The 23755-nt window shown below is 39.1% G+C and overlaps 1 protein-coding gene across 1 annotated transcript; it reads left to right on the plus strand.

Moving 5' to 3' along the window:
• The first annotated feature begins 163 nt into the window (after window positions 1-163).
• On the plus strand, window positions 164-23237 carry LOC107594303 (complement C3-like). Its single transcript, XM_016284320.1, has 40 exons — window positions 164-370; window positions 529-691; window positions 768-841; window positions 1015-1103; window positions 2476-2558; window positions 2654-2741; window positions 2860-2965; window positions 3264-3384; window positions 3490-3605; window positions 3717-3863; window positions 4009-4212; window positions 4323-4514; window positions 4594-4749; window positions 4853-4982; window positions 5097-5168; window positions 7082-7276; window positions 7505-7619; window positions 7701-7792; window positions 8005-8144; window positions 8278-8487; window positions 8747-8804; window positions 9030-9116; window positions 9199-9402; window positions 9488-9563; window positions 9655-9814; window positions 10844-10939; window positions 11088-11238; window positions 11671-11834; window positions 11984-12142; window positions 12988-13047; window positions 13139-13229; window positions 13672-13720; window positions 14328-14418; window positions 14844-14933; window positions 16157-16262; window positions 21684-21773; window positions 21881-21961; window positions 22092-22175; window positions 22460-22595; window positions 22827-23237. Exons 1-40 carry the CDS (start codon window positions 164-166, stop codon window positions 22963-22965), a joined length of 4872 nt encoding a protein of 1623 aa, XP_016139806.1. The 3' UTR covers window positions 22966-23237.
• The last annotated feature ends 518 nt before the right edge of the window (window positions 23238-23755 follow it).

Consider the following 23755-nt stretch of genomic DNA (forward strand, 5'->3'; position numbering starts at 1 on the left):
GCTTGCATGTGATAATTTACTGATAATGATCATTTACTGGAGTTTTAAAAAGAAATGAGCTGCTCCACCATTACATTTTGGACAGCCCTCGTTTTCAGTAAATAAATCAAGTGCCGTATCTTTTGTAAAGGTGCTGAGACTAAGACACGTTCCTCCTAAATTAATGTTTTTTTCCAGCTACATTCTCTTGGCACCCAATATACTGAAGGTGGGGTCCCCAGATAAAGTGTTCGTGGAGGCGCAGGACTACTCTGGAGTCAGTCTGAATGTTCAAATCTCAGTGAGGAGCCCTAACGATAACCGCGTAGTGACGAGCGCTTCAGTTACTCTGACATCCGCCAAGAACTACCAGGATCTGATCGAGATAGAGGTCAGGCCCTCCACTCACATCAAATGTTTTTTGGGAGGAGGTTGTCAAAAAAGTTTGAATGTAGACGTGTTTTTAACTGTGTTAGCACAATGAATGCTAGTTTGCAGTGTTTCAGCGTGTTTTTTTCCCTCAGTTGTCAGTGTATTGTGTGTCTGTAGGTACCCGGTAATGTGTTTTCCTTTGAGAAAGGAGTGCAGCAATATGCCATCCTGCAAGCCCAGTTTCCACAGAAGCTGCTGGAGAAAAAGGTCATGGTGATCTTTCAATCTGGACACATAGTCTTACAGACCGACAAGACCATCTACACTCCAGACAGCACAGGTGTGCTAATATTTGCTGCGCTGAATCATAGTTCTCGCACCAAATTAGTCTCCTAATGCTTGTCTTCTCCCTCTAGTTTATTACCGGGTGTTTTCACTGAGTCCAGGCATGACACAGCCTGTGGAAAGTGGAGTCAGAGTGGAGATCTTGGTAAATGTGTATTAAAGTACAATGAGGTGCAAAACATGCCAGATTTTTGTCTCTTTGTGAAAACTTTCGTACTCCACAGTATTGTATGTGTACGTCTCGTGAATGTGTTTAGCTGTTTTTGTTCACGTTTTAATGCGTATTTATAAATGTTTCAACATCTTCAATGTTGGCAGACACCTGATGGCATCAGCCTTGAGAGCAAATCTATTTACCCCGGTGGAGGAATGGTGTCAGGAACCTTCAGCCTGACGGATCCGGCCAGGTGAGGACGAGTGAACAACCTGTTTGAATACTTCAAATGGATTGGCGATACTTAAAATTAAAACCTAATATTGTTCAGTCACTTTCCAAAAATGCAGTACAAATTATCAACCCATCTTTGTGCTTGTATTTGAAATTTTATTTTAAACGTCCATTTGCAAAGAAAAATATTCAATGTGTTATTTAAACGAACATATTTTACCGTTAGAAGAGGCTCATTTTAATCACACCAAATCTTTGGTTTTTTTTTAAATAAAATATGTATAATATAATATAATATAATATAAAAAAGCACCATTTGTTGAAAATCGTTATACTGTTTTTGTGGAAAGTACCTTATCTTTCAATAAGGTTGTGAAATTACGAATAATGACAAAAAAATACAAAATAAAATATGTATTTAATATTTGCTTGAAGATTAAGAAATTGCAAAATGTCAGTTGAATTCAGACAAAGGTAGCAATTTGCTAAAGTTATTTTTATAATATAATATAATATAAGCAGCGATTATCGGGGTTCACGCGCTTTAAGGCGTTTAAGCGCATATGAAAAAAGACATTACATATTATTTAGCAAGGCTGTAACCACCTAAATCAATTTTTTTAAGCATTTTTGGCAGATCCAGATAATTTACTATAGAAATATGATGATTTTTAATGTTTATGACTTATAGTGGTCCGATCTCCATAAAACGTTGCATGCTTGTTTAGAATCACCGGTCACATGTGCTCACCCTAGTTTTGTGAAGTTTTGAGTTTTTGTTTAGGCTTTATAGGCTTCGGGGTATATTTGGACACACCCCTTTTCTAAACGACCCTGTTATAATGCTACCCAAAGGGTCAATTTCACATTTATTTATTCTTTTTGATAATTACTGACCTAGAGCATACAGAGAATTGTACTGCAGTGTTTTATTTTCTGTTATCTCTCGGCGTTTAAGCGCATATGAAAAAAGACATTACATATTATTTAGCAAGGCTGTAACCACCTAAATCAATTTTTTAAGCATTTTTGGCAGATCCAGATAATTTACTATAGAAATATGATGATTTTTAATGTTTATGACTTATAGTGGTCCGATCTCCATAAAACGTTGCATGCTTGTTTAGAATCACCGGTCACATGTGCTCACCCTAGTTTTGTGAAGTTTTGAGTTTTTGTTTAGGCTTTATAGGCTTTGGGGTATATTTGGACACACCCCTTTTCTAAACGACCCTGTTATAATGCTACCCAAAGGGTCAATTTCACATTTATTTATTCTTTTTGATAATTACTGACCTAGAGCGTCCAGAGAATTGTACTGCAGTGTTTTATTTTCTGTTATCTCTCAATAAGATTGTAAAATGACAAATAATGACCTGGTGTCCAAATAGCCCAGGGCTGTGGAAACTTGTGGCGTGGCACCAGAACAGCCCACAGAAGAACTTCTCCAGTGAGTTTGAAGTCAAAGAATACGGTAGGTGTCTCTGCGAGCTATTGCGAAACAACACAAAGATACACCCATCTGCAATCCACTGATAACAACTCAGCTTCTTCCTTCTCCTCCTGCAGTCCTGCCCAGCTTCGCAATCTCTTTGAGTCCACAGAAAGCCTTCTTCTATGTGAACGATGACAGTCTAACGGTCGATATTGAAGCCAAGTACAGTCCTTTTTTGTATTATGGCTATATGCATGTTTCTAGCTAGCAAATATAGATGCAGCAGCATTTCTTAATAAATGTTCAGAATATTTTAGCTATCAGTGTGTGTATCCTGAAGGTATTTGTTTGGAGAGACAGTCAATGGTCATGGATTTGTTGTATTTGGTGTGGTGACTGAAGATAAAGGGAAGATAAGCATACCGGGCTCCTTACAGAGAGTAAAGGTATTACAGACACACAAACACACATGGCATGTATACATAAAAACACCAGACTTAAATCAGATTGTATGATTATTTGCCCCATATGAAACATTTTTTTGAACCAACATTTTTTACAAAAAAATCTAATCTGGCCCTCAGGAACACTGTTCATTATACCACACAGACAAAGAATAATGAGTCTAATGAGATAGAATAATGAGATTTTCCATATGTGGAGAAAAAGTTTTCATATACACCAACAATCACACAGATCTGATCAGCCACAGACACAAACTATTGGTTCTGTGTTGAATGCCAGATCTGGGATGGAAGTGGAACAGCAGAGCTGAGAAGAAAACACATCCTACAGACCTTCCCAAACATCATGCAGCTTGTCGGCCAGTCACTGTACGTTACAGTGAGCGTGTTAACCGAGTCTGGTAAGAACTGCACAAAGTCTGGTGAACAAAATTGTAATTTTTAGGCCTTGAAAACACGTAACTTGCATGTGTTTATTTCGGATTATTATCATACTTGTGTTTCAGGCAGTGAAATGGTGGAAGCACACAAGAAAGGCATTCAGATTGTGACATCACCGTACACCATCCACTTCAGAAGAACACCACACTTCTTCAAACCTGGGATGCCCTTCGACGTCTCGGTATAAAACATTGACCAGAAGCAAAAAACTTAGTGGGAATATTGGGATTTATTGTTTGCTCTAAATTACGCTTACTTCATTCTATATTTTCTGGTTTGGTTTTGCATAAAGGTCTATGTAACAAATCCTGACCAAACACCTGCTGAAGATGTGGAAGTGGAAGTCAATCCTGGAGGGGTCAGAGGTCAAACAAGAGACAACGGCATTGCGAAGGTTACCGTCAACACTCCGGGAGGATCTTCAACACTGGACATCACTGTAAGACCTGCCATCATAACAGCACTGATGTTCAGTCAGTTTCACTGGTGATCTAGTGGAGAATAGATCAGTTAACAGATGTTGAACAATCAATAGAGCATATTGTACACAGCACATCAGAAAACAATGTATTTATTATTTCCAGGCAAAGACCAAAGATCCACAATTAAGTGATGAACAGCAGGCAGTGAGGAAGATGACGGCTCAGGCCTACAAGCCCAAAGGCGGCTCCAACAACTACCTGCACATCGGCATCGGGGCTGCAGAGCTTCGGATCGGTGATTCACTGAAAGTCAGTCTGAACCTGGGAAGAAGTCCAGGAGTGAGAGATCAAGATTTCACCTACATGGTGAGTGACAGTCATACCGTGATTCAAGCAGAGACATTATTAAGCATACAATCTGTTCTTATGTGGTTTGTTAAACGTTGTAAATGTATTCTCATCTGCCTCCTTTTCAGATCTTAAGTAAAGGTCAGATCGTTCAAGCAGACAAGTTCAAGAGGCAAGGACAATCTCTAGTGACTCTGTCTCTGACTGTAACCAAAGACATGGTGCCATCCTTCCGCTTTGTGGCTTATTACCATGTGGGCTCATCTGAGGTGGTGTCTGATTCAGTCTGGGTCGATGTGAAGGACACATGCATGGGAACGGTAATTTAGCCCTGGTGACACAACACTATGAATTAATATTAGTTTGTTATTTTTTTATCTAATTACTTTGATCCCCCAGCTTAAAGTGGAAGTTTACGATCCAGAAAGTGTCTATGAGCCCGGTGAAGACTTTGGCCTGAGAATAACAGGAGATCCTGGGGCCAAAGTTGGGTTGGTGGCTGTGGATAAAGGTGTTTATGTTCTGAACAACAAGAACAGAATAACTCAAACAAAGGTTTGTAGATCCGAATTTAATCTTTCTATTTTAACTGAAAAGAGGTAACATTTTCCTAAATATATTGCCTATTTTCTATTTGACTTACTTGTTTTCCCAACAGATCTGGGATGTTGTTGAGTCACATGACATTGGCTGCACAGCAGGAAGTGGAAAAGACAGTATGGAAGTTTTCAGCGATGCAGGCCTGCTGTTTGAGTCCAGCCCTGCTGGAGGCACTGGCGTCAGAACAAGTACTTGCATAATTGTTTCAAAAAGATCCATGTACAAACTTTTATAACCTGTCAATGAATGAATCTTAGTAAATCTAAATCTAAATTGAGTAAACTGACATTGTTCTTTTCCAGATGCTGAGTGCCAATCTTCATCACGAAGAAAAAGAAGAGACCTAACCATTATAGATGTCATGAAGTCTCTAAGTAAGAAAGATGCAAGCCGTTTCATTCAATCAATTGATTGATTGATCAAGGTATAGCTAAAAAGCGGTTACAGATATGAGGATGTATTCTATCCAACTTTTGACCACCAAGGGTAGACCCCAGATTTCCCATGGATTCTTAGGGCATGTCCCAAGGTTTGGGATTAGGTTTCATTTGAGAATAATAGCCAAGAAACTACCATCAGCTCAGATGAACTGTTTGGCATATCTGGAATATGTATGTAGCATTTGACCAGCGCTGTATTAAGATAGTTTGACACAAATTTGAGGATGGTACGAAGAAAGCTCTAGGATGAGTTTGAGGAACTTGGCATGTCCTGAGGAGTGAGAGGGCAAGGACTTTCTAGATCTCGTGGTTAAAACATTAGAGGTAGAATTGCACATGCAACTTCTAGCATTTGAGATAGAGACCTTAAATGTGGCCTGATAAAGGTTTTGCTTTCAAGGACTTTAGTTTGCTGGAGTTTATTGCCGTTTCTAAACGATGCAGTACTCGCTATGCGATGTCTGTTAGATCACAACACTGTATTCACACGCACCGTAACAGGAATTAAAAAATGTGAAGGAAAAACAACTCAAACTAATGCATAAGTATAATACTCCAGGTATCCACATCTTGTCTTTGTGCTATGAATCTTGTTCTCTCATGTCTATCATGTTTTGTTGCCAAATTAAAAGCTGTGCTAATCATTTAAAAGAAACATCTATTAACTATATTTTCTAAAAATTTGTTTTTTAAGACTACAAATAATAATTTGTTTTGATTAACATTTTACCAGATTTGACTACACTTAGCTCACTCTTATTTTTTTTTTCCACGAAATGTTTTCACGAAATGTTTAGATTTTCATAAAATTATACACTCAAGATGTTTTTTCTAGAATTACTTTTGCTGCTGAATTATCCACTAACCTAGATAATAATATATATTTGTTCACATCTTCTAGTTTATAATGAAAAAGTGTGTTAACACATAAAAGAGTGATCAACATATAGATATTCTTCAGTGCTCAAGAAACAAATCAGCACCAGTATCAGTATCGACTGATACTCAGAATTTTGGTTTTGAAACCGAAATGAAATCGCTACTCATTACCAAACAATGACAATTCAGACTAACCACATTTTCTGTAATCTTAAGCCTCGTACACACCAGGACGATTATCGCGCGCACTTATCGCCGACGTATTTCATCGCATCTTTTGTGTTCATACCAAAGCGATTTTCGAAGGCAATGAGCCAAGTGAACGTGCAAATTTACTCCCTGACATTAGATGGTGCTTAATGAAAAACAGAAATAGCCCGGTACACATCGAATCCTATTTGATCTGCAATTTCTCTCCATAACAACTCCCTCTTATCGAGATTTTTGTAGTTGCTGTCACGTTTGTCATAAAGCCCTTTGTGTTCAGACACCAATGAGACCAGCAGCTCTACATTCATCTTGCCTCGATGCATCTTCTTGGTCTACTTACTTCCTCTTCATCGTTAGGTATCAACGCGTGCTCGGCAAGACCGTTTTGTGCTTGAGCACCACCAAGTCGTGTTTTACTGTAACTTCAGCAGCTCCAGGCATGTGAACAAAAGCGCCAATCTCATTGGTCAGCCAGTTTTTAACGCGGCGCGTCAAACCAAAAAAACGAGGCCGAGGCGTTTTTAAAAAAAATGATGCTTTTACGCCTTGCGTTTTGCACGTCGGTGTGCACACTCACATTGGCGCCCATTGTTTAGTCACAAGGCGTTAAACGTCGGCGAACAAGTCTTTAGGTTTGAAACATTTTTGTAACTTTTTATTGTTACAGCTTCTATAGCTTTATAAAGCTTTGTTCCAGTCTTATCCTCTCTGTCTGTTTTTTTTTTCTTCTCTCTCTCTTTTATGTGATCTACCTCCAGCGAGCAAATATTCTGGCATTGAGAAAGAATGCTGTTCGGATGGACTGAAGAAAATGGATGATTCGAGATACACCTGTCAGTATCGGGCATCTTTCATTGTGGATGGAGATGAGTGCAGACAGGCTTTCCTGCACTGCTGCACTGAGATGACCACCCATCTCGAAGAGTCAGTTGAAGAAGAGATTCTAGCCCGCAGTAAGAGCATTCTCAATAATAGTATAAAAATTTTAATTTAAACTCACTCTTGCAAATGTGCTTGGAGTCACATCGTACTTCAGGTGTGTCTTGAGCAGGGTCATTTACCCCAGAGATGTTACAAGTTTTGGTTCTACAATTGCAGAAACCGATTCAGTTGGAAAAATACTTTGTAAAAAGAGTTGGTTCTGTTTTGTGCAAATATCTCAACCACTCGTTCACCTCCAGGTGAATGTGAGGAATTTGTGAACTCTGATGACATTGTGACGCGTACGCTCTTCCCTGAAAGTTGGCTTTGGGAGGAGGTGGTGTTGCCCAAATGTTCGTCACTGAACCGCCAGTGGTGAGTTTGACATAAAGTTTCCAACAGTCAGTGCTCAGACCGTGTTGTTCCTGTTTTAGTAAAAGATGATCTCTCTTTTAGTCAAACAACCACCTTACCCAGAGATGGACTCAAGCTGAAAGATTCCATAACTACCTGGGAAATCACAGCCATCAGCTTGTCCAGCACTCATGGTACAGACTCTTGTTGTCTTGTTGTAAATTCATATTAAAGGAATATTCAGAGCCATTTCCAATCTGGTGTATTGAATTTGTGGCATGCTGTTGATTGCCCAGACAATAATTTAATTGTGTCACTGTACTGTTCGGTCTCACTGGAATAGCAATGCTCTAGGCCTGCAATACATGCTTTCTATAAGAAGTTGCTGTCTTTTTTCTCTACAAAGGTATCTGTGTGGCAGATGTCCAGGAGATGACAGTGGTGAAGAACTTCTTTATTGACCTAAAGCTTCCATATTCAGCCGTGCGGAACGAGCAAATTGAAATCAAGGCCATTATCCACAACTTGTACAGCAGAAAAGTAAAGGTCAGGTTGGAAGAATGATTCACCATGGCAGACCTTACCGGACAGGCCCTCAGCATAACGACAGAATATGCTTTGGCCACTATCAGCCTTCCTTTCTTCATATGGAATATGTGATTTTCATTTCTACTTGTAGGTACGTGTGGAGCTGATGGAAACCAAAGACATCTGCAGCCCGGCTAGCAAGAGAGGAAAGTTCCAAACCATTGTGACAGTAGATGCTAAATCATCATACTCTGTACCGTTTGTCATCGTCCCATTAGCTTTGGGACGCCACGCCATTGAAGTGAAGGCAGCTGCTGCAGGACGTGGGAGTGATGGTGTGAAGAAAGATCTCCTGGTGGTGGTAAGAAAATGAAACCTTCTTGATCAAATAGCAAGACAATTCATTGCAGAGTGTAGGTTTGGCATAATATGAACAGAACCCAACAGATGACATAAAGAAATGAAGTGGCGTACATTCCCCACAGCTTTCCTCTAGGTTTAAAGACATCAGTGGAGTCATTGCAACCTTGCTGATTTCTAAGAATTCACACACGAATCTTAACTATATAGCACAAACCCTTTGTTCTCTCTCTCACTCATTCTTCACTTCATTTCTTTAGTCTGAAGGCGTTTTGACCAAACTTAATGAAAATCTACAATTCAGTCCTTCTAAGAAAGGTAAGGGGATTCCAACAAAACACATACACACAAAATCTTTTCAAGGGATAGTCCACCCCAAAGTTAAGATTCTGTTAATTTCTGTCCCGGCTGTTAAGCGCCTCAGCGTCTCTCCTGGCCTCGGTCAGATACTAAATAAAGGCCACACCAGTCATCGAAATTCATGTCCTGCGTGCACAAATGAGAGTGAAGTACGAATGTACAGTTCTTGTGTTTCTGGAACAGGTGGTGAACATGTGGAGGTTATCAAGAGCCTAAAACTGAGGGACCAGGCACCCAACACACCTGCGAAAACATATGTATCAGCAATAGGTGACTCTTCAAACATCTGATGTAAGTTTGTAAAATAAAAACAGGCATCATTTTTACCAGTATGTCAATCTCTTGTGCACAGGAGATACAATCAGTATAACAATAGAGAAGGCTGTTAGCGGCCAGGCCATGGGTTCCTTGATTATCCAGCCTGGTGGCTGTGGGGAGCAGAACATGATTGGCCTAACGATGCCCGTCATTGCAACGTATTACTTGGACAAAACCAATCAGTGGCACACCGTGAGCGCTGGGCTGAGGCAGACAGCTGCTACGTACATCACGAGAGGTAAACTAAGCACTGCAAAGTCAAATATTCTGCTCCTAAGCTTTTGTTTCGTAGAGTATGCCCATCTTATTGTGTTGATGAACAGGTTACAATCAACAGCTGGCATATCGTAAAAATGATGGGTCCTATGCCGCATGGATTCAACGTCAAAGCAGCACCTGGTAACTAATATATTTCTCAATAGTTCTGCATGGTCAGTAAGAACTGTTAATCAGGAATCAAGACTACATTTTTGTTTTCTTTCTCCTAAAGGTTGACAGCATATGTTGCTAAAGTATTTGCCATGGCCAGTAACATCGTCAACATAGACCAGAATGTAATCTGCTCTGCTCTCAAGTGGCTCATACTGAACAAGCAGTTACCTGATGGCGTTTTCAGAGAAGATGCCCCTGTAATTCATGGAGAGATGACTGTGAGTGAGACCTGTTTCAAAATGAAGGGACAGTTCACCACATAATGAAAAAATGCTCATCTTTTACTCACCTTCATGTCATTCTTAACCTGAACAACTTTCTCTCTTAACTGGAGTACTAATGGAAAAATGCAAGTCATACTTCAAAAGTGTCAAAAGTAGTCCGTACAACTGATGTGCTATGTTTCTCTTAAGCCCATAACAGATTTGTTCAAGGAACAAACTAAAAATCAAGATATTTACTATAAATTTCACAACACCATGGCATTTTGATGCAGAAACTTTGAAGCTATAAGCTACTCTTATATCTCTATATGGGGCAAAAATTACACACACAAAAAAAAATGTTTTTAAACTGCTATTGCTAATGGTCAAATAATCCCACCCAAAACCGCTGTTTGAGTTAGAGAGGAGTATCTTCTCAGCAGATTAAGCTGGAATATGAAGAAAGCATTGCATCATTGGAAAATATTCCACAGCAGCATTACCTGCAAGCATTTATTTCACATTTCACTATTTCACAAATAAACCTGATGTGTGATTACACTTACCATCTGCAGGTGAAAGAAAGCAGGGCCGAATGTGACAAAATACTATTAACGGTAATAATTATGACAAAATAAACATTCAACGCTATTCTACCAGCTAGCAAACAGGCCAAACCTAAGTAACTGTTTTCCAAACAACCTCTTTTTATGGATAATTATGTGATATTGAAGTGTAGTGTTGTAATGAAACTGGCGGAGTAGATGGCACTCGTCCTCTGTGGTTCTTCTGTTTTGCTTTGTTGGTAAGTTTTGAGTCTCCGCCCACACAGAAGTCACTCCCAAATATCATCCAGAAAGCTTGTTAGTGGTCAGCGCTGCCTGTTCACGTAGGGACATTTCTTCGTTTCCGGACATTTACCTGGTGGAATTCTCTATTGCTCCGGTTCCCATTGCAATGAATGGATTTCACCCACAAAATGTTTGGTAAATGTGACCACACCTTTACTTATTTCTGATATCACTATTTCATCACTGTGCGCAGGGGAACATACATGGGGGAAATTCACAAGCATCCATGACGGCTTTTGTGCTCATTGCCCTGCAGGAGGGGAGGGGCATTTGTGCCGGCCAAATCTCAGTGAGTCCTGCAAGGCTTTGAGTTAATAAGCAACCCTTGAAAAAGCTAATGTTTCTAGCTTAATTTATTTATTTATGCCACTCGATGTAATTTATTCTCTTAAATCAACTCTTTATCAATCTTTTTTTTTTCTTTTATTCCTCTTTAGAGTCTTGACATTAGCATAAATAAAGCCATTGTGTACCTCAGATCTGCGTTACATGGTCTGACAAATCCTTACGCAGTGGCTATGACATCTTATGCTCTTGCCAATGGAAATGCACTTGACAAACAAGTCCTGTTGAGAAAAGCCTCTGCAGGTAAAGATACAGCCATCTCTTTTGAATTCATATGAACAGTTAATTTAACCTGTTCAGAAAAAGTGTGCTTTGTGTTTACTTGTGCTTAAATGTTCAAGTGTCAATGCTGCACCTATTTCAGACAGCATTAACATTTCTTGTTTTACCTGCCTAGGTACAGTATCAAAGCTAAATAATTAAGATGCATAACAACATGCCATTTACGTTGCATTTCATTAAAAAGCATTGAAGACAAAGATGCAAGCTTATAAGGGAATGCATGATGATCGGCATTAACAAATCAACACAATCTAAAACTAAAAATCAACAAGTATAAAATTGAATTCTTTTTCTCATCTGTTCTCCATAAACCAAAAGCAAAGATGCTTTGGAACAATCTGTATGGTGAAAAGTGCTATACAAATTAAACTGAACTGAATTAATTCCATACAGATGGAAGTCACGTGCCTGTCCCTGGAAGCAGTAGCTTTACTTTAGAGGCTTCAGCCTATGCGCTTCTGGCCCTTGTAAAAGCTCAAGACTTCCAGAGTGCAGCTCCCATTGTAAACTGGCTCAACAACCAGAGGCAGTACAGCGGAGGATATGGCACGACTCAGGTTTGTGTACATCCAACGTGCACATCTGCATTGCATATCTGGCCACATGTTTAATATGCAACATTTAAGAAAAGACCATAAACAATTTAAGACCAAAAAAGTGAAGCCTACACATGAAAAACAGTTCAAACTTGTCTCCTCCATTCCAGGCCACCATCATGGTGTTTCAGGCTGTAGCTGAGTACAGGATTCAAGTGAAAGACATAAAGCAGTTAGACCTGGAGATGACAATCCGAGTGGAAGGCAGCCGGCAGCCGATTGTGTGGAAGTTCAACAAAGAAAACTCTCATCTCACACAAACAGAACAGGTGAGTTTGTACTGAAAGCTGACACTGGAAAACAGGTTTAACCTTTTTAATGTCATCAAAGGGGGTGTTAATAATATGAATAAATTCCCATGTATTTCGTATAGTCAGATATAAATTGCCATTCAGGGCTTGACAATAAGGACCGCATGATGGACCGGGTCCAGCATGAAAGACATATAGGACAGTTGACGGAATTGACATTGCCACAAAAGTTTATCATTTGCATGTCTTGTCAATTTTAACATTTAATATTTTATACATTCAAGAACAGGAAGACGTGAAATACTCTTTTGTGTCTTCTTGGCTTGAATGAATACATACACGCAACATTATATCAAAATGCCTGTTTTGGTGAGTATTCACTTAAACATAGTCAGTTATGTCTTAGGCGAAAATAAAAAGTTGAGAAAAACAAATGTGTATCATTATAGTGGATAGGTGTTTTAGGTCTTAAAGTGACAGCAGTCTAACATACCCGTTGCTGTCTGTCATTAATGTTAATCAAACAAGGAATTTAACATGGATCAATCTATATTGAATTTTTACAGTGAAGACTATACCATGTTATTTTACATGTGATTAGTTTATTTCACTGTTATCTAAAATGTTGGGTTTTAGCAGGGCAAATTTTGGCAGGGCAACTAAAAATGTGAAACAAAATCCTCTATGTATGCATTTTTTTATGTTACACATTCTAGCTTTAGTTTCAATACAGGAAGTCACTGCAGTCATATTGGTTTAAGATGAAACTTGTATTTTAAGTCTAATATTGATCAGTAACATTTAATATTTTTTATCAAGATGACAAATTTTATGTATGCATTTATTTTGTATTTTATCAACAGATTCAATCTAACAGGCAGATCACCATCAGTGCCAAGGGTTCTGGAGAGGCCTCTGTAACTGTGAGTGACTGAAAAAGCTATAATTAGAGATAAATACAGAAAATATAAATACATCGGACCTTAGATACTGTCTGTGTTTTGTCCTCTGCAGGTTGTGACTGAGTACTATGCAAAACCAAAAGAAAGCAAAAGCACTTGCAAGAACTTTGAGCTTGCTTTGACTTTTGAAAGGGATAATAAAGGTTATATTTTATTAACATTTTGCTGATCATAAATACAGTATAATTTTTATTTAAGTAATTTATGCTAATAATGCTAATAATTTCATGCTGCTGTCACTGGTGTCAGGAAAATGAAGCCCTGTTTTTATTATTATTATTATTATTTTTTTTTTTTTTACTTTTGCTTACAGTACAAAATGTTATAATAATTTTCATTTAAAGAAAAATGTTTAATTGTCATTAAAATAATATTGATGATCCTAAAATTGGCTAAATTTTCTTGATGCAAAACAAAATATGATAAAACAAAAGTTTGCTTATTTTTGGGTGAAATATGCCTTACAGGTTTTGTAATATTTGCCCGTTACTATCTTGTGTACATTCACGTTTATTTATTTGGCACATGAATTATCCAAATCAACAAACAAATACAGAAAGAAAATTTGTCTTTCTTTTTTTTTAGTAACATATCAAGGAGCAACTGAGAGTTACAAACTCGTTATCAATACCAGGTGTGCAAATATGTGCCATTTCCATCATGTTTCTGCCCTAATCAACTGAATACACAATGGTATCTTTGTACAGTGAAAAATCCTTGAAAATGATCCAATGTATTACTATGTTTAGTTTAACCATCATTGTCCACTCCAAGGTTTTGGCAAGAATTATAGTACTTTATGATGACATTTATTCTGTTCTGTTAAAGCTGCTGTGTGTATTTTTTTTAACGTTATAAAAAATATTCTCTCCTGTCCCAGTATAATCGGATGGAGGGAGAGTTTAGGAGATATGCTGAACTCGTTCAGTCTTCTCTCCGTAGAGTAGTCAGGAGCGGAACGATGTGATCGCTCGGCTCCGAAGCGAAAAGCTGAATATGCGCTGCACCTGCTGCCTACTTATACTCACGCTGTGATCAGCAGCAGCTGGATGCAATAATCGCATGCCAATGTGCATTGGCTCGTTTAGTTTACACTCGAAGTAGATTGGTCCCTCTAAGCGAGATCCCAATTCGTCGGTCCTCCGACGTGACGTCGAGAGTGACCGACTGAGAGGGAACCCTTATTTTTGCAGTGCTGGTAGTGCTATAGAAAGCTGATGTTTGCTTTGATGACTCCACAGATATCTGTCTGCTGACAGAGATGCCACCATGTCTATATTGGATATATCATTGCTGACAGGATTTGTTGTGGATGAGAATGATCTTAAGGCGGTATGCATCACATTTTCATTATTCACATTTACTTTTGACAAAATGAAATTATGAACTCCAGGGGAGTGTCAGTCCCAACAAATTGCATTTTTTTCCACTACAAAAAGTGGAAAAACATGGACTATGTATGCCAACTGTGAAAAATGTGGTAGTAGCAGCCTCTTTCTGTTATATGTTAACAGAGCAGCCTCTTTCTGTTCTAGTAACGTCCAATCACAACTAATTAGTATATTATAACTATAGCAATCATAACATTTTTATATATTAAAACATACTTTAATGTGAAGGTGGATTGTCTCAATATTGCTTTTTTCTGACATTTCTGTGATTTAATTTTTTTTTGATTTTCTCACAATTTCCATGAGTGTCACAGTGGTCACATTGTCAAACTCTCCAAAACTAACTTTTTGTTTCTGTATTTGTAGCTGTCAACTGGACATGACAGGATGATTCAGAAATTTGAGATGAACAAGCAGCTTTCAGAGCGAGGATCCCTCATCATCTACCTGGACAAGGTCTCTGTGTCAGTTTTACAGTGAAAAATACTAATATGAAAGTGTTGTAATGTAAAAAAAAAAGTGCGTTTGGGGGGTATCAGGCTTGCTAAGTGAGGCTATCATCAAGTTGGCTAATTACTATAATTAGTAATTATTGTAAGAATGACTACATACATTCTATTAATATTGTCTATTGTTATTAAAATGCTTTTGGGTAACACAAGTAAATCTGCAAGCCATTCGATTTGGTCAGTCAAGCATTTAAATACATTTTAGCATTTCTGTATAGTAAACGTACAGATTAACTCTCAATGTACCATTTAAGTGGTTTTACTATGATTATATAGAGCAGCAGCAAGCGCATTTGCCATTAGGTTGCTATTAGTGATGGGAATTCCAGCTCTTTTCAGGGATTCTGATCATTTGGCTCAGCTCAGCAAAAAGAATCTGCTCTTTCGGCTCCCAAAGGGCTCTTTATTTAGTACCATTTGTGGCTTTTAGAATTCAGCCAAATTTGTCAATGTTTTGATCAATGCCTGGTATGTGTGCACAAATATAATGAAATTATTCAAAGTAATTCAACTAAACCATTAAAAAAATTAAATTCAAAACTATAAAAGGCCACATAATATTCGGTTTTGTTAAATCACGCTATAACTCAAATTTACACAATTCAAATCATTTTGTCTTATTAAATTTATGGCTCCATAAACCTTTCTGGAATACCATAATTTAAAATTATTTTTGGTATAATTTTTTTTTTTTAAATAACTTATGTATATGTATGAATAATTTATATAAAAACATAAAACACTAGTTTATAGACTAGTTGCCATGGCAATCGATACATTGTACGCAAATTACTTGTAAAGGTTGTGCTGTCTATTTTTGCTGCGCTAGCAATAAACACGTTGAATAGAATGCACTATTAACATGCTTGTCAAAGTAGACTTTTATTAAACATATCAAGAAGTGAATTTCTCACCTATGGCTTTAAAACAGATATATGTTGGACATGATTCAAGTTAAATGCACAAAAGCAGGCACACAGACACTTCATATTTAGTAAATCTTACTGAAAACGGCCGATTAAGCAGTTTATATTCTGACATCTTTTTCTAGGTTTTGTTATATATATATATATATATACGCACATTTTTATATTTTAATGTGAAGTAGTAGTACGGGTATTAGCATGCCTACTATAAGGTGTCTGCTGTTTGCATTTCCACTCTCTGCAGATTTCTCATACAAGAGAAGATAGGATTTCATTCAGGCTGCACAGAATAATGAACGGAGGCTTTCTTCAACCAGCAGCAGTCACTGTATATGAATACTACTCTATAGGTATGAAGCTGATGTGCATGCAAACATGTAATGATGGTTTAAGCAATCACACTTGCGTTTTTGGTCTGACTTGCAATGAAACAGGCCAAACTCATTTATAAACTAAAATTCAAAAGACTAAAGACTGATTTATACTTCTGCATCGGACCTACGCCATAGGCTATGCGTCGGTTTTCATTTATACTTCTGCGTCGACGTGCAATTACACATGCAGACCGCTATTCTGCAGTGTCCATGGGCATGTTGCTGGTGTAACCAAAAGTATCAAAGCAAAAGCCGTGATGTGATGGCGGCAAATAAAGAACAGATAATTTATTTAAAACTACAAAAAAGGAGACGACAACGGAACAGGAGAAGATGGCTCTCTTTCAATCTCCACAAGGACTTGTACCATGGCAGAACAACATTGTTTGTCGCGGACAACTAAGTGATTAGAGACACAAGAGACGCTTGTTCTTTGCTTTGTTTATTTTAAATAAGAAGGTGTAACATTAAAGTATATTAAAGTGCAAAAGACACACTCAAAACTCAAATACATACAGAGGGAAGGGTTCTAGCAGACCAATCACAGCGCTTGCGGTCCGCATAGAATTGATGCGTTGTCACATTTCTGGAGAGGTGCACGTCAGGCTGCGTCGTAGGCTATGCACGCTACTTTTCAACGCAGAAGTATAAATCAGCCAACACCCAAGAGTGCTTAGTTCCGGTCTGAGGCAGACGCTGAGATGGCGGCCGTGTTTGAATGGGCGGTCTAGAGCAGGAGGCTAAGAAAATACGCTTTCTTGATGCCCCTATCTCCCAGGTTGGTGTCTTTGACGACACGGTGGAAGAAGTTGCGCAACAGTTCTCCACGGTTAAGTAGCAGATGGAAGTCCTGGTCCTTCACCCCCAAAACAGCAGCCTTCATCTGCTCGTCACCGTGGAGAGCCTTGACCCTCAAACTCATGCTAACGTGTCAGAGACCAGGATTGGTTTGTGGCAATAGACCTGAAGGACTTGTACTTTCATGTCTCGATCCTTCGAAGGCACAGGCCGTTTCTTCAGTTTGACTTCGATGGGCGGGCATATCAGTACAGGGTTCTTCCCTTCGGGCTCTCACTGTTTCCTCGCGTCTTCATGAAAGTTGTGGAGGCTGCCCTTGCCCCACTCAGGGAAGTGGGCATTCGCATTCTCAATTACCTCGATGACTGGCTGATTCTAGCTCACTTGCGAGAATGGGTTTGCGCTCATAGGGACATGGTCCTTGATCATTTAGCCTGACTGGGACTTCGGGTCAAGTGGGAAAAGAGCAAGATCTCACTCGTGCAGAGTATCTGTTTTCTCGGTGTAAAACTGGACTCAGTCACTATGACAGCACGTCTCTCAGAGGCTCATTCTCAGTCAGTGCTGAACTGCTTAAGAACACTCAAGAACAGGACAGCGGTCTCACTCAAACATTTTCAGAGGCTCCTGGGGTATATGGTGTCTTAAGCCGCGGTCACGCTGCTGAGACTGATGCATATGAGACCGCTTTCAGCTCTGGCTTCATACCGAGTCCCGAGATGGGCATGGTGACAAGGCACACATCGTGTGAACATCACACCAGAGTGTCGCCACGAATGTTTCCAAAACAGGCTGGGGTGCTGTATCCAATGGGTGTGCAGCTTCCAGTGTCTGGACCGGGCCCCCGGCTACTGCCTAGAGTTGTTGATGGTGCTTTTGGCCTTGAGACGGTTTCAACTGCTGAACCAAGGAAAGCATGTGTTCATCTGGATGGACAACACAGCAGCAATTGTGTACATTAACTACCAGGGTGGTGTTTGCTCCCATCGCATGTAACAACTCGTCCACCATCTCTTACTATGGAGCCAGCACAGACTCAAGACTCTGCATTCCACTCACATCCCAGGTGACCTCAATTGTATAGTGGACTCCCTCTTATGACAGGTCAGGCTCCAAGGCAAGTGGAGGCTTCAACCCCAGACATTCCAGCTGATTTGGAGTTGATTCGGCCAGGCACATGTAGATCTGTTTGCCTCGCCAGAATCCACCCATTGCCAGTTGTGGTATTCCCTGACTGAGGCCCCGCTTGGCCCAACAAGACTTGGTCCTCGGAGCTTGTGCTATTGGCATCAGCTCCTCCCTGGCAGGAATGGACCCTGAGGAGGAACCTTCTCTTCCAGGGGAAGGGCACAATCTGGCACCCGCACCCGGAGGCGACCAGAAGGAATACAGAGACCTTTCACCTGCTGTGGTGAATACTATTATGTAGTCCATGGCCCCCTCTACGAGGTGGCTGTTCGACCTGAAGTGGCGCATTTACGTGAATTGGTGTTCTTCCCACAGGAGGGATCCTCGGAGATGTGGCATCGGTTCTGTGCTATCCTTCCTCCAAGAGGGCCTGGACAGGCACCTGTCTGCTTCTACACTTAAGGGCTTAAGGTGTATGTGGCTGCGATTGCAGCGAATCATGACACTGTAGATGGCAAATTTACTTTACTTACATTTAATTAGTTATCTTTACTTAGTTGTTAAACTTACTAGGTTTTAATAAGTTACAGCTACATTCAAGGCAAATAAGACAATTTACTTACTGTTTTGAGTGACACTTACTTTAAATATTCAAGTAGCCACAAAGGAACCAATGACATTAATAAACCAGTGAGAGGCAGCCGTGCACTAATATGTTGCTAATGTGCAACATAACAACAGAAGAAGAAAAGGAAAAGCATATTAATAGACTTTTCACCCATTTCCTCCATGTCTGCAGTTATCTTTCACTAGTTGCATTCACTCGTTTCCCAAAGTCATCTTGAATGTTGAATTGTCAATTCAACTGAAATATTTGAGACAACATCACTTAAGCTAACTTCATAAATTGATGTTGATTTTCCTAAAATGTGTGTTTTTTTTGTTTTGTTTTTAACTCACCATTATAGTGATTAGCGTTCCCATTGTTTGTGCACTTGGAACTTCTCTTATGTTACTATCATTTTTTTTCTGTTAATGCAGCAATACATCATGAAGTCAGTTAATTGATTTCAAGAGAAGAAAGTAAAAGTTGGTAGCTTGTAGAAATGACCTATCTTCTAATTAAAGCATTTGTGTGTTTATTAATGAACTGTTTCATAAAGTCCTTGTGATGCCTTTAATTGGGTTTATATAATCCTGAAATCGAGTGTGGTAATGTGCTAAAGTTTCACACAGACTTAAACATTCAGCACGTGAATCACTACAATGGTAACAATTCAATTTCATTTATTTTCATTAAGTGTAACAAAAACCATTTTATTTGCTCTTTTTGTTGTGCTACTATTGACACAAGACAGCAAATAAAATCAACAACTGTAAAACAAAGCAACTGCATAATTTATTCTGCCGCAATGCACTCTGGGAGTTTATGAGTAGATATACTAAGTCATGAGTAAACCAACATGAAAGAATCAAATACCCCCTACAGTTATTTTTAGTTACTACAACTCTCGTGTAAGTAAACTATACTAACTAAGCATTTGTCAGGTCAACATACTATTCCTATTTCACTTAGTTTTTTCAAGGCAATCGGTTTGCATGCTTTTTTTTAAGTACGTCCAACTAATTAGATTTTACAGTGCTCTCTATGAAGATGGCCTTCCTGACTACGCTCACTTCTGCAGTCACTGGATGCAATCCTGATGGCCTGTCAGGCCAGAGGCTTACCATGCCTAATGGGAGTGAGGGCTCACTCGAACAAGGAGAAATTGCTGCTTCATCAGCTTTAGCGAATGATGCCTCTCTAGCTGACATTTGCAGAGCTGAAACCTACACCTAATACATTTGCCAGATACTACAATCTGCGGATGGAACCAGTCTCATCCAGAGTCTTGAACGCTAGTTCTTAGACTCAGGTGACTGGTACGGTGTAGAGCTTGCATACGGCGCGTCCCCCTGACTCAGGTGGCATATGTGCCCATTGAGCCCAGTTCAGTTCCTTCTTATGAACTCTGGGCTACCTTTCCGTCACTTAAGCACTTTTTATATGGCTGAGTTCGGCGGAGGAACTCGCTGTTAGAATACATTCCGAGGTAGGTTCCCTTGAGTGTACTTTCATTATGGACTAGTGCCCCATATGTAGTGGCTTCCCTTGGTGGCCCCATATGTGTATTATTCCACTAGTCTTGCGTAGCCAGACCTTCAGACTGACGGCAGAAGGTCTGAGAACCTTGGCCGCTTTGAATGGCAAGGATCGCCTAAGAGGCTATATGACTGGCAGATAAATCAACCAATCACGTTTCGTATGGTGCTGCGTCATGTTTAGGGGTGTGGAAATGTCCCCACAATAACAGACTGTGTAAAACTTGGATGTATTTTAAAGATTCTATGTGGCGAACTTTAAATATCTCACATACTTTTGAAAATCCAGCGTTTAGTTGATCCTGATAAGCGGTCATCGCTTTCTTCAAACATGAAGGGGTTTGGCATCATGGCATATTTGTTTCCAGGCAGAAAGTTAAAAAATGCAACACACACGTCTCCCGGAAATCCTTTTTAATTCAACCAATCCGATGATGACTTCAAAACTCCCAAAGTGTTTCCAATTGTATGTGCCATATGCATCAGACTTTCAGCCAATGGTCTGTGGTCGTGACGTCTGAGGCTGAGACTATTATTCCACTGACTTGTCCCTTAGGATTCAGTGTCTCCCCTAGACAGACATTGATCTGTCATGAGGTTCTCTGCTTAGGAGATCTCCCCTTATGCGGAGCGCATAGAATCTTCCCTATATGGTGCTTCCTCCTGTACGTCCATAAGTTGATCTTCACGTTTTAGTTCCCCTCCATAGTGTTCTTTCTGCCACCAGGGTAATGGATGCTTTCCCAGCGTTAACTACCAAGACTTTCAGACGTTACTTATTCTGTTTTCCTAACAAAATGAGGCTGAGGTGACCTCCAACTTCTTGGCGGCTCTCCCAGATGTTGGAGAGCGAGGTCATAAGTATTGGGGATTGGAAGGTTACGAGGAGGAGAGGTGCATTTGGTTGTGACACGCTGGCTTGTCAACATCTGCGAGTGGAAATAGCTGCACGGCGTAACATACATTTATTAGGCAGTCTATTAGCGAAAGTGGTTTTCTCCCTGTAATCAGATCATGTACATAAAAGTAAATGTATGAAGTAAAAAATTATTATCATCCAAGTATTATCATCCAAAGTAAAGGTATTAAAACATACATATCTACTGAATCCTTATTAAACAATGTGTCATTATTTTTAAATTATCATTGTAATTTAAACAAATTAATTTATTACATACATTGAAAAATTCACAGTGAGCCACTGACATTTTACTCCTTATAACTATGATTGCTTTGACATTACTTTCACGGCTGACTACTTTAATATCTCTGATGATGCAGCACAATGAATGCTGTGTGACCCATGTAATGCCATTCTTCCATGTTTAGAAAATCGCTGTTTGAGGTTTTATCATCCAACCCGGAAGGAAGGAGCTCTTCAGAAAATCTGTAAGAATGATGTCTGTCAGTGTGCCGAAGGTAGTATATTTAATTGTGAAAGTAATTCTAAAAAACTGCAAAGAAGACATACAAAGATATATTGTTAATCAGCAGCAGGTTAATTTCTCTCTCCGTTACTGAAACAGAAAACTGCAGTCTTCAAAAGAAGGAGAAAATTCTTGAGGCTCACCGTAATGAGAAAGCCTGTGAACCTAAAATAAATTACGGTAATTTATTACATGTGTGTGTGCATGTTTTGTTGCAATGAGTGAGAATGTTTTCATTTTTTTTCTATATAATTATTAGTTAAATGTGGCAATCAGTAATATACTACATCAATCTAATCCTTTTTTACAGTTTATAAAGCTTTAGTTTTGAAAGAACATGAGGATGCCTTAACGGTCAATTACGATATGAGGATTGAACTTGCCCTCAAAACAGGTATATCTCCTCACTCCAACCACAGTATGTAAACAATTGTAAATTCTGTCAATTTAATGTTCTGCTTATTTCAGCAGTAAGATGTAAAGTGATTTACAGATGTTCTGCTGATAACTTGTATAAGTTTAATCCATACAAAAACAAGCTAATCACGTCTGCTCTTAATGGTCTTATCAGACACTTGTGATTTTTTTTTTTGTTATGTTGTATCAGTACTAACTCAGTGCCTCAGAGGAAGGGAGAGAAATTCAAACATGTCACATGTCATACATAAATTTGTGTAGGTCCAGAAATTGATGTGGAGGGGAAGCAGCGTACTTTCTCCTTACAGATCTCTTGCAAAGAAGCTTTGGATCTGAAGCGAGGTGAGAGCTATCTGGTCATGGGCCAGGCTGATGATGTCCAACTAGAGGGCAGAATGTAAGTGCATTTGACCTGGGATCCAAAGTGTGTGTGTCCTGATCTGTGAATGTGAATGTGCATCTGTATTAATAAGAGAGCTTGAAATATGAAATTCTTTTTGAATAGTCAAATGTATACAAACTGTTTTTTGCAAATATGCTTCGTTCTATAATAAACCACTTTTGCCCGTTTACACAGTTTGTAATGTAAACCCCTCTTTAACATGCACTTCCTCTGATGTCTCCTCAGCGGTCAGTATGCTCTGGGCGAGAGGACGTGGTTGGAGTTTTGGCCCAGCTTGGAGCAGAGCAAGACTAGCACTGAACTCAGAGAAAAATACAACGGCATGTTGAGTCTCCAGCAGGATTTGCGCTTCGGCTGCAGCTAATTAGTCAAATGCGAGACTATTGCTTTGAGATGCTCATTGACAAAAAAATGTTATAAAACAGAAAAATCAGCGTCGCATCATTTTCAATTTTAAATGTATGTTAAACATGAGTTATGAGTTAATTTTGACTGTTTTTGAGTAATTATCCTGTTATTCAGCGATTAATCAATGTATACCTAAGCATGACTTGTTTTCACACTACCATTCCAAAAGCAGTGTTGTGACACACACATGTCTACGCAAATATCCATAATAAATATGGTCAAGCAAGATCATCTGTTCTGATCATCCCCTTATTCACTATCCAAAACAACAAACTTTTAGAAAGTACTGATTTCTTATTGATGCGGAAATGCAATTTTTGAATAATTTTTACTTCAGAGTAACCTTGTTGTGCAAGTTAAATTTTCCAACAATTCAAGTTCAGCAGGATGTAAAATTCAAATCAAATAAATGTAAGCAAAATAGCACCCTTCTTTTTGGAGAGAAATGTGCATTTGAGTATAGCGCTGCACATCAGACTGTAGTTCATCACCTCATAGTGACACTGAGCACAAATAATAATACTGGTATAGAAAGGTCAGAAAGTTAATTTTTAATGCTCTTTTTTTGCTGTTTTTCTGCAAAATAAAGGGGGGGAAATTCCATTAGGCCAACATGTTTGACATCAGTCACATTTTTGTTGGGAAGCTGTACAGTTCATCAAAGTTTGCATTCTTGACAGTCAGCAGTATGGGGGGGGGGGGGGGTTTATTTTTTTTTTTTTTAAAAAAAGAGCAGGGAAATTAAC

The sequence above is a fragment of the Sinocyclocheilus grahami genome, unplaced genomic scaffold, assembly GCF_001515645.1.
Source record: "Sinocyclocheilus grahami isolate Dianchi unplaced genomic scaffold, SAMN03320097.WGS_v1.1 scaffold181.1, whole genome shotgun sequence".
In the NCBI taxonomy this organism is placed as follows: Eukaryota; Metazoa; Chordata; class Actinopteri; order Cypriniformes; family Cyprinidae; genus Sinocyclocheilus; species Sinocyclocheilus grahami.